The 21,500-nt window shown below is 39.1% G+C and overlaps 1 protein-coding gene across 1 annotated transcript in view; it reads left to right on the top strand.

Moving 5' to 3' along the window:
• LOC126412300 (modular serine protease-like) overlaps positions 1-21,500 on the top strand; it is a 263,406-nt gene that overhangs the window by 168,301 nt on the left and 73,605 nt on the right. Inside the window, exons 6-8 of the mRNA XM_050081821.1 lie at positions 3,807-4,147; positions 4,517-4,729; positions 15,324-15,485. Of these exons, the coding sequence (XP_049937778.1) occupies positions 3,807-4,147; positions 4,517-4,729; positions 15,324-15,485 (716 nt within the window). The remainder of the gene's footprint in view (positions 1-3,806; positions 4,148-4,516; positions 4,730-15,323; positions 15,486-21,500) is intronic.

Below are 21,500 nucleotides of genomic sequence, written 5' to 3'. Positions count from 1 at the left end.
TCACCATGTATTTGATCTGACGCACATTGACAATGAAGAACATCAGTTTGTTTTTCGTTATGAATGAAATATTTCTTAAATCAAAATTTTGTGTGTCTGTTTATTGTACTAGTTCATATTAGACTACTGTGATATTATTCTTGAATATATGTTTTAATAATTTTAATAAAAATTTTGTTTGAAATGTATGAGCTTGTATGTGTGCTTTTGGGGGCATGCTTGCACATTTATCTGTTGGATGATGTAGGAAGCTTCGTGAGACCGTTTGTAAATGATGATGCTCACAGATGAAGCTGTTATATGTAGGAAACTTGTAGTGTCAGAAAACTGTAACAAAATGTAGGAAGATATGTAAAGTATCCACACAAGATGCAGAGAGTGGTACTTCAATCTCTCTGCAAATAAACGTAATGTGCAGTTCATAAATAGACAGAAAGACACAATGCTGTTTGATTACCTAACTGGTAATTATAAGTGGTTACAACACTAAAATTCATACGAGGCATTTTCCTGCACATTATCACTGCACCTCCTCCATTGCTACTTGCAATGGTCATTAGTTGCAGCATGGGAGTACATGACCCATTTATCTCAAGGCTTCCTTCTTTCTTTTAAAACTATTCACATGTTTGGGTTTGTCACTTTGCTGAACAAAAGCAAGAACCCACTTGTCAGCAAATTTCAGTCTTGATACTGTATGTTTTCCACCACAGCTGATTTCTCCACCTGTTCGTGTCATCTTGTTGGAATAGATATCGATAGAAAAAGAAGTTTATTGTCTCATAACATACAATTTCAAGCCATTGACTTAAAGTACAGGAGACTCATCAAAACATAAAAACAGGTTTACAATTTTCCTTATAACACCAGTAATATAATATACAGTACTGAATAATTACTCAATTAAGCAGTTAATAATTTTTCTTCAAAAGCAACAAACTTTTATGATTAACAGTCCTTAATACTTGCTCTCTCCTGCTCAAATTTTCAGGTTGTCATTTATGAATTCTTCTACTGAATAGTAACATTTCTGCACTAGTTTCTCATATAAGGATTTTTTCAGTGTTTCTAAATTTATGCTAAGCAGTTCTCTTTCTTTCACTTTGTTCTAAATTTTCGTACCCATGTAATGTGGAGTTTGAGCATAAAGTTTTAAATGCTGGGTGGGCAGCATAAAATTATTTTGATTTCTGGTGTTGTTATCAGGGTTACTGTGTACAAAGATAATCAGCTCATATATGTATAGTGAGGGAACACTTAGTATATAAATTGTGTTCAGTGAAAAGGTACAAAATGTCATACTAACCAAAATGGTTGAAATTTGTGCATGGGACTTTTGGATACATAGTGAGACATCACTACGGACGTGAAGGTAGTGTCATCACGTGCCCCTAAAAAATTCAAAGCTGTTCCCTCGGCAGGCAAGGTAATGCTTAACGTCTTTTTTGATATCCAGAGTCTAATATTCATCAGGTTCTTTGAGAATGGAAAGAAAGATTAATGTTGACCTGTACTGTGAGGCACTCAATAGGTTACACTAGTCTATGAAGAGCAAACAGCCTTGGCTGCTCACAGAGGAAGTTATTCTGCTCTGTCATAACGCACGTACACGTTTCCAGGGTTACACATAATGTAATGGCTAGGATCAAGTGGGAGCAGCTTCAGCATCCTCCCTATAGATGGGACATGGCACACTGGGACTTCAAGGTCTGTGTTCCACTTAAAAAACCTCAGAGGGAGGAGCTTCATCTCGATGAAATGGCTCCACTGGCTCCTGTCATAGGTATAGGAATTCTGAAAACAGGTAATCTTTTGGTTTGTGAAACAATGAAATAGTTCTGCTTGGGCCTCGTGTGATTAGTTTTGAACAGAGACTGCAATTACACCCACAGTGTTGCTTTTTTCCTTTTTCTTTGAAAATCCTTCATATAAGTTTAAGGCCTAGAGCAAAAATTTTCAGCATTAGATTACCTTTTTCACAATAAGAATAAAAGTATGATGAGAGAAGTGAAATATTACACACGAAAACAACGTTTGTCGAGCAGTTATTCCTTTTATTTGATTTTGAAAGCTAAAAGCATAGAACCAGATACACTGCCAATTTAAATAGAATATTGGGTTCCTCATTTTTAGGGCTGGATGCTTATTTTTGTATATACACTGATGGAAAATAGTGCCAACATTGAAAAATACTTAATGTAGAGTAATGAAATTTTGGAATACATCTGTCTAAGTTACATTTTTAGGTGATTAACATTGCAAGATACAGGTTAATGTAAGTCATTGCAAAAGTGAAATGCTGGTGGATTAATAACTGCTGTAAACACCAGAATGTTGAATGCAGATGTGCATGCATTGTGTTGTTCAAGTGCTGGATGTCAGTTTGTGGAATGGAGATCCATGCCTGTTGAACCTGGTCAGTCAATACAGGGACAGTTAATGCTGTTTGTGGATGATGCTAGAGTTGCTATCTGGTGAGTCCTGTATGTGCTCAATTGGAGACATATCTGGTAATTGAGCAGGCCAGGGCAACATTTCGACATTGTGTAGAGCATGTTGGGTTACAACTGTAGAAGGGGGGTGAGCTTTATCCTGTTGGAAAACACCCCCTGGAATGCTGTTCAGGAATGGTAGCAAAGCAAGCCGAATCACCAGGCTGATACTCAAATTTGCCGTTAGGGTGCTTGGGATGACTAGAGTGCTCCTGCTGTCATGCAAAATTGCACCACAAACCATAATTCCAGATGTAGGTCCTGTGTGACTAGCATGCAGACAGGTTGGCTCCAGGCCCTCAACTGGCCTCCTCATAACAAACACAGGGCCATCACTGGCATCAAGGCAGAACCAGCTTTCATCAGAAAACATAACAGACCTCCACCCTGCCTTCCAATGAGCTCTTGCTTGACATCACTGAAGTCGTGAATGGCAGTAGTTTGGGGTCATTGGACTGCACACTACAGGGCGTCTGGCTTGGAGCTGCCCTTGAAGTAACTGATTTGTAACAGTTCATTGTGTCTATTGTGTCACTGTGGTGTCAACTGCTGTTCAAATTTCAGTTGCAGATGTAGTACAGTACAGCAGAGCAGTATGTCAAACACAATGGTCTTTCTTCCCAAGAGTGCCATGTGGCCATCCAGAGCCTGCTCTTCTTGCAACTGTACTTTCTCATGACCACTGCTGCTAGCATTCATGTACAGTGGCTACATTCCTACCAATTTTTTCTGCAATATCACAGAAGGAACTTCATTTCTCTATCTGTATTGCATGACCTCATTAAAACTCTGTAAGCTGTCGACAGTGGCATCTTTAAAGGCATTACTGACTAAGATCAACCCACGACACACAATCTCAAAGATAACTATCACTCATGACTGTTACAGCGTATATAGAAAGCAAACCTGACTTACATTCTCATAGTGGCACTACTAGTGCCACTCTTATGCAACTAGTGCGAAATCTTTCAGATGTAGAAACAGGCCTACCAATTTCCGTTTGTCACACAACTGCTTGATGTTGTGATTTTTGCCACACAAATGGAAAGTAGTGCAGCGTAAATCATAAATAACTTAATATAAATAAAACAGCACATAAGATTTCACATTTTATTGGATGTGTTGCATACCAGACTGTTAAAGCATGTTACACCATTTTATTTTGTCAAGTCTGTCTAGCACTGTCTACTGCACAATGGTTTAAATTACTTTATTGATTAAATAGTTGTAGGAAGATGTGACAATGTGCTAATCTTTCACACAGAGGGAATAGGTAGTAGGTTTATGTTAATACAATCTTCATTCATTTTCCAGTTGCTCTGATGCATTCTTCCGCTGTGCATATGGTGCATGTGTTGATGAGAATGCAGCTTGTGATGGTACCATACAGTGTGAAGGTGATGGCTCAGATGAAGCCCCTGAGCTCTGTGGGACATCTCCAGCTCCAAAGTGCACACTTCCACTGAAGCATGAAAATGGTGGCTACAAAGTGGTTGGCTGTGAATCTCAATCTTGTGGCCTGGGACCTGGAGCACAAGTACCTTTTGGCACACAGCTGGAGTTCTTCTGTGATGAAGGATATCACATAAGCGGACTCAGTGCGTCCTATTGCTTTGATAAGACCTTCACTCCGCCACCACCAGTTTGTGAGAAGAGTAAGAAATATTATATTTCCAGTACAGTATGTTACTGCATAATATAATGTCACTTAGGTGATAGCCAGCCGGTGTGGCTGAGCGGTTCTAGGCGCTTCAGTCTGGAACTGCACGACCGCTATGGTCGCAGGTTCGAATCCTGCCTTGGGCATGGATGTATGTGATGTTTTTCAGTTAGTTAGTTTCAAGTAGTTCTAAGTTCTAGAGGACTGATGACCTCAGAAGTTAAGTCCCATAGTGCTCAGAGCCATTTGAACCATTTGAACTTAGGTGATAAATTAGTTTACCTAGGTTTTTAGTAATGTTAAATTATTATAAATTATGTGTTACTTTACTTAAGTCTAACACAAATTTTAATTACTGTTACAGCTCAGTGTCCTCCTCTGGTATATGATTCACTTGACATCAAGTGCTTCACAAGCACTGGCCAGAAGATTCCATGTGATAAACCCATGTCTATTGGCAGCAAAGCACAACTTGCATGTAAAAAAAATTATGTTAAAACTGTGGAGTTCAACTATCCTGCTCTCACGTGCACCAGTAATGGTACATGGGATAACCAACCATTCACTTGTGTTCCAGGTCAGAGTGCACTTCTCTTCATAACCACAACAGGAATAAATATAAAAATCAATGTGGGGATCAAACATGTAATATGTAGTAACAATACAAAAGTGATGAACTATACAGACACAATAATATTTCCAGATGATTAAGTAATTTCAGAAAGTATTAATATTTTATCATATTTTTTCTCTGATTTCATTGATCTCAGGCGAACAGGTGTGACTCTGTTGTGCTGTCATTTCCCTCCACTGATTTGTCACTTACTCTGAGTTGCAGCTTCACTCAACTCCTTTGTCCCCTGTGTTTCTTGTATAGTAATATTCCTATTATTATTGTTCTTCCATTCATAGTAGTGTATTAAATTTCTTTCTACATTTCCAGACTACCTTGAAACATTCAGATATGTGCTTCTGGTGATCTGTGGTAGCCAGTAAATTATGTATTTTTATCTTTGACAAAAAACAGTTCATTAAGATTTCATAGTAGTGTGCGTTGTTGTGGAGCTTGAATTTCTTCAGCCAGCTATGTACAGCATGCTTTCGCAGACTCATGTCATCTAATAACAGTGCCTCCAGTGACCTTATCTAAGCTGCACTAGTCTACTAGTTACAAAGAAGAGTGAAACTAATAATGATGTATCTCATATGAGGTCCCTGCACTCTGTGAACATTTCTAGCTTCCAAGTGGGCACTTCCACTGAAGCATGAAAATGGTGGCTACAAAGTTCTTGGTTGTCGATTTGAAGCTTGTAGTCTCATTCCAAGAGTACTTTCATTCCAGGAGTACAAGTACCTGTCAGCATGTAGTTGAAGTTATTCTGTTGTGAAAAGACAGTAGTGAGAATGTGGGACATACGGCCAGTATTAAACCTTTGCAGGCCAGGAGTCAGTACAGTTCCAGCCAATCTCTGATTATATCATAATCTCAGTTTCAAAAACAGCAAATGATGTTCCTGTTTTGTTCTGCCAGTGTCAGTCAATCATTGTTTTTGTCAGTGGTGTTCAGCCTGAAAGTTGTCAAATATCTGCTATCTCCACTCACCTAGTACTGCAAACACTTAGTCTAAATGGGTTCGTGAAGGGACATGGGAGTGATGAGAGGCAGGGGAATACTTATGCCTGCATCATATGCTGGATTTTCTGTGGCTTAAGATAACACACCGCTAGCTACCTTCATTATAACACAACTGCTTTAAATTTTTAGAAATAAAAATTTTATGGGGATTCTTTCTTTCTCTTTATTTGTATTTGCCAGTTACTTTTGTTTATCAGTAAATGGATTATCCCCTACAATCTTAATTATATGTTCATCAGTCATGGTGGGAAAACGTAGTTTTTCTCAGAATCTAAAGAGCTGGAGTCTGCAAAGTAATTTTCAGTATATAATGATTTATGATAAAAGTGTTAGACCAAACAAAAATGTTTGTAGATGAAAACCAGGGTGGACGTGAAGGAAAATTAGAGAAGCGAGTACACAATGACAAATATGCAAAGAGAGAAATTATGCCAGAGGTAAACTACAGAGAAGGATACAGTGAAAGGATTAAAAGTCAATAGCAGACCTTAGAAGAGAGGAGGATGCTGAAAATCTCTGAAGAAGAGTAGGAGAGAAGAAAGGAAAGAAGGCAGAGGTTTTGAGGGGAAAAAGAATTCCCAATCCATATAGAGGGACTATATCACATGAAAGGGAACCTTTCCCCCCCTCCTCTGGCAAAGGGTATTTTAGCATTATGGGGTGAGGTGGAGGAAGTTTCCAGAACAGAAGTATCACCAAATCATCTAATTTTCTGAACTTGTTTCCTGGAGAAATATCATTGCTAACTCTTCTGTCCATACCAGAATTGAGAGGAGGACGAAAGCCAGAAGCATGTGAGGGAGGGAAAGAGGAGAGAGTAATGTAGGACAGGCTACAGTTGTTTAGAGCTTGATCTTCATGCTCTTTACGTTTGCAAAATCAGGGCCTTTTGTATACATAATATGAAAGTATAAACTGTTTGTTAAATTGTTTGTTTATGGACAGTGCACCAACTGAACTCATAATACTTACTGTTTTCATAATCAGTCTTTGGATGACCACCCCTTTTTCATTTAGTTAAGTGATGTATAATTCTTTTCATAATCTTTTGGAGTGTAATAAAACTGATCACTAGTACTGGAAAAGATAATGTGTTGAACTAAAGTAAACAATGCTAGTCTCACAGTTGTTGTTATCAGAAGGACCACAAGTATTAATGTAATGATATCAATAAAACTTGTTTGAATTAATATGGTTATGCTTTAAAATAATTTCTACAATGTAAACTAACAGCATTTACATTACGACAGTCTCAACATTATCGCTCTGGATGTTTCCATGCTGGTCACTTATTGAATTTTATCATTAATTGAAAGTTGTAGTCAGGAAGTTAATATTCAATTTGTATGAAATTCCATTTCTAATAACAGATACCAAAAGTTCATCCCCCCCACCCCCTTTCCTTCCTCCTCCACCGAAATCCATTGGTTCTTGTGCTGTTTCTAGCTGCTCTATTTAAAAGGCTTTTGTTTTATAAATTTATTAGCCTTTAGCTTAAAATACACCACTTCTATGCACATTTAGTCCCTAGGCAGGTCGTTAAGTATTCATGATAACTATCTCAATATAAATGAGCTAATTTTCCTGATACTCATGTCAGATGTGCAAAACAGTTCTGAGTCATCCATATGGAAATAAATCTCAAAATGTAACAGCAGTACTGAGATAGTTATAAAGTGGTCATTCAGGCAGTTTTAAATCTTAAAAAATAAGTTATGTATAGATTTGTGTTATTATACCAGTTTAGTATTTTGTAAATGAGAATCTACTGGGCATTACTCAGGGCACACATTTCATAAAATTAGTATGTACATATTAACATTTGGAGTGTTTTTGTTTTTTTTACTGTAAATAATGTAAATATTGCTTGATGTTGGCAGTGAACTTCTGACATTACTGTAAGAATAATATACATATATATCTATTATACAGAAATGAGTGTTTGCTCGTCTGCTGTATCTATCATTTGTAAAGGAGTAAAAACTTAACAGAAAAATTCAAATAAAAACTGCAAATGATGCAGATTTGTATATTGATTATTAAACATGTATGTAAATTAGCTTTCTTTAAAATAAATGCATTCATGTTAACTACCAGGCTCCCTTAAAGGAAATTCCAGGTTGGAATAGCAATAAAAAGGATAGATTGCTGCTTACTATGAAGATAACACATTGAGTTTCAGACAGGCGACATGAAAAGACTATTTCACACTTAGCTTTTGGCCAAAGCCATCTTCAGAAAACACATTCACACACAGAAGAAGAAGAAGAAGAAGAAGAAGAAGCAGGAACAACTCAGGCACACATCTCTGCTTTAGCCAAAAGCTGAGTGTGAAACAGTCTTTTTGTTGTGCCAGCCTGGAACTCAGTGGATCATCTTCTTCGTGAGTAGCAGTGTACCCATTCCATAATTGTTTGGACTCCCTTAAACATGTGCATGATTTATTTATCTATTTCTAAAAGCTTTATTATTTACCTGATAATTTATATTTTGTTAGAGGTACACTGATGATTATAAAATACAATCAGTTTATAAATTCTGCCAGTAAGAATAAACATTAAAAAAAAATCATTGGAGAATCGGTAACCTCTTTGCTGTAGTTTGTGATGTTTAATGTTGGATATGACAGTGGTGATGGGATCAAAATTGTTATTAATGCAGATGCCTTGCCACAACTGCACCTTCTACTCAACATTAGCAATGTTTCCATGAAGAGAAATGGTTCAAAATTCCTACAGTCCTAATTTATGTAGCACAAATGTTCAAGTGAAGGTAAGATAAAATACCTCCCTTGTAAAGTCAGCAGAAAACTTGCTAAAGTATAAATAGTAATAAAAAATTCATTCCAGTCCAATGTGTAACATTCAATAACTCAAATATAAAGGTCAAATTGAGTGACTGACTGTGGCACCTTTGAAAGTGTGTCTATAATAAAATGGGTTTGTATGTACTTACAAAATTGCACTTTCAAAAGAGAAAGTCGAGATTATAGTGTACTGGTCCCACATTATTATTATTATTGCTTTATTGTGGGTAGTTATTATATTATTTCATGATTTGAGTAACTGAAAGGTGAGAAATGTGCTTAGTAAAAACATAGTTAAGTGCCAAACTAAAGATTCAAAGGTCGGGATGGAGGATGTAATTGCCGGTCACTTACTCCAGTCATAGCACCACTGTTTGTTAATATTAAGAATTTGGAGATCTGTTGCATTTCAGGGCCCAGATTTAACAGTAGGTTCACTTTTAACTGGCTAGGAAGTCAGTGCAAAAGTAGATGAAAAGCAAGAGTATATAGCCTCCTCGAGAACCATGCCTAGTATAGCACTGTTGTGCTCAAATTTAACTTCCCAGTTAATGACAGCTTTACACTTCATTAGCGGCTGGAGTGGCTGTGCAGTTCTAAGTGCTACAGTCTGGAAGCGAGCGACCACTATGGTTGCAGGTTCGAATCCTGCGTAGGGCATGGATGTGTGTGATGTCCTTTCGTTAGTTAGGTTTAATTAGTTCTAAGTTCTAGGCGACTGATGACCTCAGAAGTTAAGTCGCATAGTGCTCAGAGCCATTTGAACCACTTCATCTCTACAGAAAAAAAACTTAAAAAATATTTCAGGATATAAATTACAACCATATATATTCATACCACTGTCTTCTTAAAATATTAAAATTAACAATAAAAATAAATTTTGGGTGAACCGGGATGAATTCAATTACAATTTGAAAGGAATGTGTAATTTTGTTTTTACATGTCTGCTAGCTGTAGATCATTTGTATAAGATAGCTAACATTTAACAAAAAAAAATTTCATTCCTCAGAAATAATCTTATACTGGCATTATTGTAAATGTGACTCTTCAGACAAACGAAGAGGGGAAATGGAAAATGACATAAGTGCAAAATCTGACATTTATCAGGAGAATGAGAAAGCAGTTTATCTGTTTACATAACTGATTTGGACTGAAAAGTTGAGAAGGTATTGAAATACCACAGAATTATGCCACTTGCCACATCACCACTAAAAATAATGAAACAAATTAGAAAATAAGTTTTTTCTTATGAGTGTTCAAAGTATTGTACCAGGAAACTGTTTCTAAGTGACAATAGGAAATATTTTGTGAATGATTCTTGCAAAGAAGAAACCAGCAAATGGCCACATTTAATAATGCAGTTTATTTAAACAAATGGTGCCATTACAGGTATTTAACTGGTAGGTTCATCATTGGAGAGCTGTTCATGTTTGTATTATATTTGTTGTTGTTTACATTAGCTGTTATTTGTTTTTTTCCCAACAGCTAATGAAAACAACAACAAATGTAATGTAACTTAAATGTGAACATCTGTCTGGGAATTAACTTGTTGGTTTGAATCTGGTGACAACACTGTTTGTGTAAATAAATAACATTATTAACAGTGGCCGGTTGCTGTTTTCTTCTTTGCAAGACTCAAATTGTATTTTGCATGCAGTCACAGTCTCACAAACATCAATAGCAGGAACAAATTTTTGGTTCCAAGTGACATAAATACTGAGGCACTATGTTTTATTTGCGACAATATAAGTATGGAAATACAGCATTAGATTTTTAACTAGCAGGACTGTACTCAACAGAAATGACTTTTTGTGTTCTAAATTTTGGAACACCAGAGGGAGGCGCAGCTCAACACAGAGATCATGCACTATCTACTAACCTATGTTTGAAAGACTTTCTCCATGGTTTGGCATCTGGATCAAGTCAAGGGGTGTGCAACGCAGTACCAAGAACACAACAGCACAGAAAATGAAGTTTGTGAAAAATGACACTTTAAGCATTATCCATTGCCACTCTTTATATGCAAAACAGATAAAAATATGTGCTGCTATCATCAGCATTCCCTTCCTTGAGGAGGGAGACGAATAGGCAGAAGAATGTTAAAAGAGTAGGGCAGGTCACTGCGCCTAGGATAAGCAGGATACAAAAAGAAGGGAGATATTTGTCTCACCTCATCCTCGAAACAGGTTGATCCTTCTCATCTTAGAGTCTAATGTAATTGCATAGGTAAGAGACTCGACTCACCAAGCAGTGGCAGGAGAACATACACACACACACACTAAAAGGTTTACTTACACAAGCTTTTTGAGTCAGTGGCTCCTTCTGGCAAAGGGTTGAAGGAGAAGGAAGAGGGGTAAAGGAAAAGGACAGGAGAGGTTTAGGAAAGTGGGTACAGTTCAGAAAGGTCACGCAGAATCTGGAGTCAGGTGAGACTTACTGGACAGGATGAGAAGCAAAGACTGATTGTTAGGGACTGCACTGGACAAGACTCAAAAACTGTAGAGATTAAAAGTGGAGGACAGGGTAGTATGCAAGACAAAGATTACTATTAAAACCTCATGCATAAGAGTGAAAAGCTAAGTGCATTGTACACAACAGAGATGGGAGTTGGACAGCGAAAAATAGACAAGTCAGATAACGAAAGATGTAGAAAACTAAAATCAAGTCAAGAAACGAGTAGTTACTGTGAAGAAATGCTGAGATAGAAAGAATTAATGTAGATTAAGGCCAGGTGGATGGTGAGAACCAAGGACATATTGTAGCGGTAATTCCCACCTGTGGAGTTCTCAGAAACCAGTGTCTGGAGGAAGAATCCAAATGGCACTTGTGGTGAAACCGGCACCGAGGTGATGACTGTGATGCTGTAGAGCATGCTCTGCAACAGGATATTGTGTATTGGCAGTATACACCCTCTGTCTATGCCCATTTGTCTTGACTGATAACTGGGTGGTACTTGTGCCAATGTATAAGGCTGAACAGTGTTTACATAACAGCTGGTATATGACGTGTCATTTCACAGGTGGCTCTCCCTTTGATAGAATTTTTTTGCTGGCTACAGGGCTGAAATAGGTAGTGTTAGGAGGGTACATAGGGTAAGTCTCACAGTAGGGACAATCACAGGGATAGGAGCCATAGAGTAGGGAGATGGGTGCAGAAGGAGCGTAGGGTCTGACAAGGATATTGCGGAAATTGGGAGGGCAACAAAATGCTATTCTAAGTGTGTCAAAATGTGACAGAATAGATCTCATTTCAGGGCATGATTTTAAGAACTTGTTGCCTTGTTGAAGTAGCTGATGAATACATTCAAGACCAGGATAATACTGAGTGACAAGTAGTGTGCTCCGAAATTGTGTTTTGGAGGGATTAGCAGTACTAGTATTGGATGTTATGGCCCTTGAAATCTGCTTTTGAACTGGGCTGGTGGGATAATTATGTCCAGTGAAGCCTGAGGTGGAAATGGTGGTGTATAGCTGTAAAGAGTCTGCAAGAGAACAAATGTTTGCTTTGAATGCCAAGGCTGTATGGGAGAGAACATTTGACATGGAAAGGATAGCAACTGTCAACATGTAAGTACTGTAGTTTGTTAGTAGGTTTAATGTAGACAGAAGTGTGTAGTAGGCCCTCAGTGAGGATGTGATCAACATCAAGGAAAGTGACATGGGATTCAGAACAGAACCATGTGGAATTTAACTGGGAGAAAGTACTCAGAGATCCTAGGAATTTTAACAGGTTGGCCTCACCATGAGTCTATATGACAAAGATATAATCAATGTATCTAAATCATAATGGGCTGAAGGCTTATGGATCCCAGGAAAGCCCCTCCAAGTGACCGATGAAAAGGGTGGCATAGGAAGGAGCCACCCTGGTTCCCATTCTGTACCACTCATATGTTTGTATGTGTGCCCCTCAAATGAGAAGTAATCGTTGGTAAGTATAAAGTTGATTAAGATGAGCAAGAAGGATGTCATAGGTTTGGAATCAGGTGGGTGTTGACTGAGGAAATGTTCAACAGCAGACAGACCATGTGTATGGGTTATGTTGGCAAAGAGAGAGGTGGCATAAATGGTGACAAGCAAGCTGTGTGGCAGGCGGGGGGCAGGCATGTATTACAGATGCTCCAGGAAATGGTTGGTATCTTTAATATATGATGGAAGCCTTTATACTACGGGTTGCAGTTGCTGATCAACAAAGGCAAATATGTGCTTGGTGGGTGCTTTGAAGCCACCAACCATAGGACGGCAGGATGACTGTGTTTGTAGATCTTACAAAGAAGGTAAAAGGTAGGGGTGCATGGCTTGGGTGGGGTAAGAAGTTCTATGGATTGAGGGGCCTGAAGTTTTTAGGAGGGACTGCAGGTCAGTTTGAATCACAGGGATGGGATCTTGATGGCAGATGCTGGATGTAGAGGTGTCAGACAGCTGGTGTAGGCCTTCACTAACATGCTCCTATTGGTCAAGTACCACAATGGTAGGTCCTCTGTCTGCTGAGAGTTTAATTATGAAATCATCAGCTTTCAGGGAACTCGGAGCCTTGATTTCTTCGGAGGACAGGTTAGAGTCATGTTGTAGGTAACTGAGGAAGGGTTGTGAAGCAATGCCAGATGTGAGGAATTCTTAGAAGACTTGTAAGGGACGATTTTGATGTAGTGGTGATGGAGCAAGTTGGGATCATGGTCAGAGCTGTTCAAGGCAGGGTTCAATGTAAAGTTTGCTGTTGGAAAAGTTTTTGGATTGGGTTGCAAAGTGATATTTCCAGTTGACATTACGTGCAAAGGAAAGTAGGTCCTTCACCAGAGCATCATGATTAAATGCAGGTTTAGGGCTGAAAATGAGACCCTTGGATAGTACAGATAATTCAGGAGGGGTGAGTGCTTTAGATGAGAGGTTGAGAACACTGTACTGTTGTGACTGGCTCTTGTGATAATTGTGATTATGTTTTAGTAGTAATCTCGGTCTTCCATATTATCCTGTCTTCCACTTTTATGCTCTCAGGTTTTCAAATCTCATTCAGTGCAGTCCCCAATCATCAGTCTTTCCTTCTCACCCCACCAGGTAAGTCTTCCCTGACCCAGTCACTTTCCCGAACTGTACCCCTTATCCAAAACCTCTCCAAGCCTTTTACTTCACCCCTCTTCCTTTCCTTCTGCTGGATGGAGGAACCACTGGCTCCAAAAGCATGCATAAGTTAAAACTTTGTGGGCGTATCAGTGTGCTCCCTCCTGCCATTGCTTGATGAGTAGATTTTTTTAATCTGTCCAATTACGTTATATTGCCAAAGATTGATAATTTTCATTGTCATATTACAGTCTGAGTGATCTGCCCTTTCTTCCACAACCTCCCTCCCTCCTTTGTCCGCAGCTTGTGGTCTGGTGGCTAGTGTTGCTGTCTCTCTATCACGGGGTCCCGGTTTCGATTCCTGGCTGGGTTGCAGATTTTCTCTTCCCAGGGACTGGGTGTTTGTGTTGTCCTCATCATTTTATCATCATCATCATCATCATCATCATCATCATGATCATCATCTCCCCCCTCCCTAAGGAAGTAACTATTAGTTCTGAAAGTTAGGAATTTGTGTGTATGTTTGCAGTACCGATATTTCATGTCCTGAAGAAAACTAAGGCCAGCAATTTTAAAATCATTGTCAGTAATTTTTCCTTTTTATAGAGTATGTGAAACAGAAGCTCCCATTGCCCTTCTTTGTGAATGAGGAAGATGAACAACAACACCAGAATGGAGGTGGTGATGGTGAATGCATATGATACTTCCGGATATAATGGAAGAAGCAACAAAAAAGAGAATACAGAAACATTGAAAAAATCAGGAACATAATGGGATAGTCAATGAAAGACTGTGATAGAAGTGATAGAATTAGTGACCCTTGTGGTGGAATTGAACAGTGGCAGATAATGTGGCCAGCAACTGACACTCTTTGTCTGGATATACAGCAGATGCTGTCTTACCTGTTGCCGGCCGGAGTGGCTGAGTGGTTCTAGACGCTACAGTCTGGAACCGCGCAACTGCTGCGGTTGCAGGTTTGAATCCTGCCTCAGGCATGGATGTGTGTGATGTCCTTAGGTTGGTTAGGTTTAAGTAGTTCTAAGTTCTAGGGGACTGATGACCTCAGAATTTGAGTCCCATAGTGCTCAGAGCCATTTGAACCTTATCTGTTATGGAGGGTTCAGTTAACACTCAGTACTATTAACTACTCTCCACTTTAAAGTGAGTGCAAGAAAATTTTTTTAAAAAATTATGAAAACTATGGAAGATCAATTTAGAAAAACAATAATGTGAGCAGTAGTAGTTGTTACTAAATTTAAGCTCTGAGGAAAGCAGGAGGATTTATACAGATGAAACATCATTACAACCTTCCTGTGCATTAGTGCAGAAAAATACTGCCCAGCTTGTAATATAAAGTACATAGCCATGCAAACCAAATGTGTGGGTTAATTATTGTCTGATCACGAACTGCTTTGCTGAGTTGTGTTACTACTGGAAAATATCCCCTGCCATCCACTTCAAAGCAGTTTGCAGAGTATAGATGCAGATCTAAAACCATATTTCCTAAAGATTTCCATGTTTTTGCCTGTATTGCTTGAACGTGTTGGGGTCCATAATAATTATAAGACTGATGTTAACAATAATTATTTATTAGGTTAATCTTTCTCATCATACATGTAAAGACTAAAATAATGCAGAACATAAAATAAAAAATTTAATTATTAAAATGTTGCAGAATGTGGAAAACCAATTCCAAAAGGACAAACATATGTCCTTAATGGAAGGCCTGTATTAGCTGGGGAGTTTCCATGGCATGTTGGTATATACTTACTTGAAAATGGTAAATTTGAACAAAAGTGTGGAGGATCCATCATAAAAAGAAAGCTGGTTTTAACTGGTGAGTGATTTGCAAGTTAAGTATTCACTACACTGTGTGTTATTTTGCATTATGTTCTGTTTAATGTATTCTACATTGCATTACACAAAGTCATTCAAGCTTCTCTGAAGACAGTAAGTCTTTAATTTGTTCTCTCCCTCTTTAACTCCCTGAAAATCGTAGGCTTATACATCTTAACTGACTCCTGCATCTCATTGTTCATTTGCCTCTCATTTTGTTGTAGTTGTCCTCCCTTCATCCAGGAAATTTATCTGACCTTCCTGACAAATCCTCATAAAATCCCAGTCAGTACAATGTGGAAAGACTATGAACAATGGGAAAAGACTACGCACAACGGAAAGAGCAAAGATAACCATACACAGTACAACTGAAGTGGTGAGCTGATGACAGGCACACAAACAAGCTCTAAAACATACTTCTCAGCTTTCTCACAGTAAAGCTAGAACTTCCAGAAATTGTTTAAATATTCCATAACTTTTTGTTATCATATCTTTACCACTGTGTGTGTTGAAATCATTGTATAAGGAAATGTTAGACCCCTATTCAGTTAGAGGTCATATACAGAATTCTTTCTGGTTGACTCATGTTTTAAAAATGTTGTCTGTAGAAAGAAAAGAAAGAAAGAAAACTTGAATATGGAGAAGACAGGAATTTTATCCTCAGCACCATAGTTCCAAGATTGTGATTTTAAGGAAACCATAAGTATCAATATGACAGACAGTCTTATCAACTGAAAGTAGGAGATGAGGTACTGGCAGAAGTAAAGCTGTGAGGACGGGGTGTGAGTCATGCTTGGGTAGCTCAGTTGGTAGAGCACTTGCCCGCGAAAGGCAAAGGTCCCGAGTTCGAGTCTCGGTCCGGCACACAGTTGTAATCTGCCAGGAAGTTTCATATCAGTGCACACTCCACTGCAGAGTGAAAATCTCATTCTGGAATTTTATCAACATCCATGCAGGATTTCAGTGAAGCATTGCCTGCAGTTCAGCACTGGCCACCATTAAATTAAACACTGTGAAACAAGAATGTCTGATTTATGACCCAGGTCAGTACATATTGCAGGGAGTTAATTCAGCTATTAACTACAGAAACATCTGGCAACACACTCATCGCAATGTGTACATATGTAAGATCTCTCTTTGACTTCCAGCAGGAGCCACTGCGCACTAGTCCCCTCAAAGTGTGAGTCCCACTCCACATTTGAGTGCTGCTCCTTGACCTGGTAAATTAAGACGCCAATGTTATTCAGCAGCAAACAGTATAAGTGGATTTGCAGCTCATCTGTCAGGGAAAGCCTGAAAATTCACAAGATTAATAACATTAGGTTTTTTTGTAGACCCTCACAATCCTTGCCTGGCAGCATGAGAGTAAGTCAGCAAGAAAGAAAGAAGCCTGTTTCCTCATTAATTTCTTGCAGTCCTGGTGACATCCAGGACAACTGATGAGAATATGCCGAAACAGGGTAGTTAAAAATTCTGGTATAGGGACAAAAACCCCTATCCTACTATCCCTCCCTCTTCCTGCCCCAGCCTCCTCTTTACCCCCACCCAGTTGCCCCTCCCATCATGCACTGCTGCTGCTTGCAGTGTGGCTTCAGTTGCCTGAGACAGTAATTGTGTGTGTGTGTGTGTGTGTGTGTGTGTGTGTGTGCGTGTGTGTGCATGTGTGTGCGTGTGTGTGTGTGTGTGTGTGTGTGTGGGAGGCCGAAAACTTTATTCTTGACAGTCTTTTTGTTGTGCCTATATGCGACTCAGCATCTCCACTATATGGTGAGTAGCAACTATCCTTTCCATAATACAGGTACAGGGACAGATAAATCAATTGCTGGAAATTTGATTGCAATTGCATTTGGGAAGTTACAAAGTGTGTACCTCATGGGACATTGAAAATTATTGTATTTTGTCCACTGAAGTTGAGAGAATTACATGACTGCACTGAAATGCAGTGCAGGTGTGACAGATTGCTGTCATTACAATACAACCTGAATGAAGGGTGAGCCATGTAAAATGCCAATAAACTATGTGAATGTCTAAATGTTTACAGCATTTACTTTGCTATTCTGAAGACTGTAAATGAAATTTCTGAGACATTGGTTACAGTGAGATACTTCATGTGCTTGCGTTATGATGATTTATTATTCTTCTAGAAGGTAGAACACTCATTTTTCTTTAGGCAGATATTTAAAGTGCTAATATATCAAGCTAGACATAAATTCCAATTTAGTGTTAGAATAGATAATCTGTTGTAAAAAATCAATTTTACAGATACTCTTTAAGATGCTTACCTCCTTCAAAATGCATAGCATGGTTTCTTTAGGGATGTCCACAACAGCAACAGTTAATGATGAAATAACAGAAATAAGTTGGGTTTTTGAAGAGAGTCTTTACTAATACTTTGTGAAATAATTAAGGCTTAAAATTGCTTCCTCCACCAATTTAGGAAACTGTGGTGCTGTAGAATCAGCCCCATAACTCTTACAATCTGTCTAGATAAATGACATGAGGTTACAAGGGACAGTTTCATGTCGGCAGTTGCAACATAAGTACTAGGGCTACAACTGTTTTCTGTTGTAGTTAATGATTTGACCTCTAGGGGTAACATGTTGCAGTTTGCAAATGATATGTACTTCTTCAGGGATGGAAAGAGTGCTGTCCAAACAGCACAAGAAGCTGACGTTTTATTTATTGAGGCTAATAACTGGTTTTCCAGGAATAAAATAGAACTAAACAATGGAATGTCCAAGTTGGAATATTAACAGTATTATGAAAAGGATAGATTGCTGGAAATGGAAGTCCCATGCTTCTTGGCAGAGCATAGGGGAACAATATGGGAGACCCGCACTGCCGTACTAGGCAAGGTCCTAGTGGAGGTGGTTTGCCGTTGCCTTCCTCCGACGATGACGACGACGACGACGACGACGACGACAACAATGATGACACCCCACCACCCAGTCATCTTGGGGCAGGTGAAAATCCCTGACCACACTGGGAATTGAACCCAGGACCCCGTGCTTGAGAAGCGAGAATGCTACCGCGAGACCATGAGCCATGGACGATAGATTGCTACTCAGCATAAAGATGATGCACTTGGCACAACAATAGACTGTTAGACAGTGAGCTTTCAGCCACAGCCTTCTCCAGAAAGCAAAACCCACACACAATTACATCAGCAGGCACACTTGATGCACACATGACTTTTACCTCCTCCAGGAAGAGTGCAACAGTGTTTCATTGAAAAGAAGCAACAATCTAGAGTGGGACAGTAGAGGAGGAGGGATAGCAGGGTACAAATGAAGAAGGGGTGACAGAACTGAGAGTAGGGCAGAGAAGGAAAAAAAACAAGTGGTTGCATTGGCAGTGTGTGGTTCACTATGAGGATCAGGGGACATGAATTGAGAGGAAGTGCTAGTACAGAGTGGGTGAAAACTGATAGGTAGAGGACGTGGGGGCAATTTATTACCATAGGTTGAGAGCAGAAAGGTTTTGGGAGTGGAGAACATGTTGTAAGGATAACTCACACCTGCACAGTTCAGAAAAGCTGGTGATGGAGGAGAGGATCTGGATGACTCAGGCTGTGAAACAACCATTGAAACCTAGCACGTCATATTCAGCTGCATCTTTTGCTGCTGTGTGGTCCACTTTGCTCTTGGCCACATTTTGGCAGTGGCCATTCATCCTGGTGGACAGCTGATAGGTAGTCTTACCAATATACAAAGTGGTGGTGTATGGCATAGCTGCTTTCACAAGTGGCTTGGTCTCTGGTTGGGCAAGATAAGCCTGTGGTGGGAATGGAATAGGAAGTGATACATGGGTGTACTGGGCAGGTCTTCACCTGTGTCATCCACAGGGATACTGTTCAGTTATTCCAGTCTGGGTTGGAAATGGGTCACAAAGGGTAAACTGCTTTGTAGCTGGTTGTTGTTACTGGTGGGAGGATTGGGGCTGTGTGGGGATATGCCATGGGGAATCAGTTTGTGGACTAGGTCTGGGTGATAGTGCCTGTCTGTGAAGGCCTTTAAGACCATCAGCAAGATGGGCAAGGGAGTTCTTGTTACTGGAGATACACCATACCCAGGTTGCAATGCTGTGTGGAAGGGACTTTTGTTGTTGTTGCATAACAGATGCAGTTGTCAAAATGCAGGTACTGTTGATAGTTGATGAGTTTAATGTGGACAGAGGTGTGGATGGAGCCATTAGAGAGGAAGAGGTCAATGACTGGGAAGATGGCATACTGTCTTCATGAGGATCAGGTGAAGAGGATGGGAGAGAAAGTGTTGAGGTTGTGAAGGAATGGGGATAGACTGTTTTGGCCCCAAGACCAGTTCATGTGATATCATCAATGAACATGAACATGAGCCAGACTAAGAGCTTGGGGTTTTGGGAGGCTGGGAAGGTTTCCTCTAGATGGCCCACCAACAGGTTGGCATAGGAGGGTGCCTTGTGGATGCCCATGGCTATGCCACAGATTTATTTGTATGTGTTCCCTTCAAAGAAGTAGTAGCTGGGAGTTAGAATAAAGTTAGTAAGATGTAAGGGGAATGAGGCAGTGGGTTTGGAGTCTGAAGGATGTTGGGAAAGGTAGTGTTCAATAGCACCAAGATCATGGCTAAAAGTGGTGCTGATTTATAGGCAAGTGGCATCAACAGTGATTAAGAATCCAGGAAGTAAAGGGGTGACTTCTCTCCCCCCACCCATACCATGCTATCCCTCCTACTTCCTAGTCCCATTGTGAATTTCTGCTTTACTGCTTCAGTTTAATGTGACATAGTTGCATTCTGGCTGGAATGGCAAGAGAAATGGTTATATGTGTGTGAGGTGTGCTTGCTAGTTGTAATGTCTGTCTCTCTCTCTGTCTGTGTGTGTGTGTGTGTGTGTGTGTGTGTGTGTGTGTGTGTGTGTGTGTTTCTCCTTTCTGAAGAGTGTGTAATGGTCTTTTCGTTGTACCTGTCTGCAACTCACTGTGTCATTTTTACAGTGAGTAGCAATCCATCCTTTTCACAATATTGTAGGAAGTATCATGCTAAACTAAATATAGTTGGTTAGGAAAGTATTAAAAAGTATTAAAGTACAAAGTACTCTTTGATTAATACACAGCATGTGTCTGCAGTGGGTCACTGCATTCATGTAAAACAACTGCATTAAAAATTTTGGTAAATCATTCAGTTTTGTAATTAATAGCTTGGTTAGGTAACTAAGGACATGACTAGATTTAGAAAAATTAGGGCAACAGAAGCATAATGTCCAATCCTAGAATCAAATGAACATAATGGCTCAGGTGGAAGATGTAATTTTCAGTGAGACCAAACTTAAATTATAAATATTTTTTAGCTAATTAGGTTTTGGAAAAATGAAATCAGCTCTGCTGAGAATTAAGTCAAGGCTTTCTGATGACTGGTGTCAATCTCCTCAAAGCTACTAATTAGCTCACATTAATTTGACCATGGCAAACTGTTGTAAAAACTTCAGTTGCCAAATTTTCTTAATCAATGAGGTTTTAAGCAAAGCTGAATTACCACTTGACTCATCAGACTGAAAACAACAACATGAATAATAAGGTTATGTAAAATACTGCTGAACAGTAGTTTGGTAATTCTCTATAGATGTGGTGTATACAATTGCATGTTTAGGTGGACACTCTCAAAAAATAAGGAAAAAAAATAACTATACAAAGGAGAGGAATAGTGGCATGTAGATTAATTCCACTTGGTTGTGTTTCACCATGAAGGCAGTTAGACAACTGCCTGTTGTGGTATTGAGCACAGCAGATATTCTTGTACACAGAAAATATATTAAATGTAATATTTATGTCCTGCATACATTTATAATGCATTTTTCATGTTACGTTAGTTAGCGGATTGATTTAAATAAATATGAAGTCTATTTATAGTGTTATTAAGAAGTAACACACACAATTTTTATGCATAAGTCGATATTTGTTATGTAAGATTTTGTTTACTAGTACTTACCAATGCAGCATATACATTTTTCTGTTCATACTTTTCATGGTTATCTTAAACAA

This window comes from Schistocerca serialis, chromosome 7, assembly GCF_023864345.2.
Source record: "Schistocerca serialis cubense isolate TAMUIC-IGC-003099 chromosome 7, iqSchSeri2.2, whole genome shotgun sequence".
In the NCBI taxonomy this organism is placed as follows: domain Eukaryota; kingdom Metazoa; phylum Arthropoda; class Insecta; order Orthoptera; family Acrididae; genus Schistocerca; species Schistocerca serialis.
Note: the sequence above shows the minus strand (reverse complement) of the source record. Positions and strands in the feature narration are given on the sequence as shown.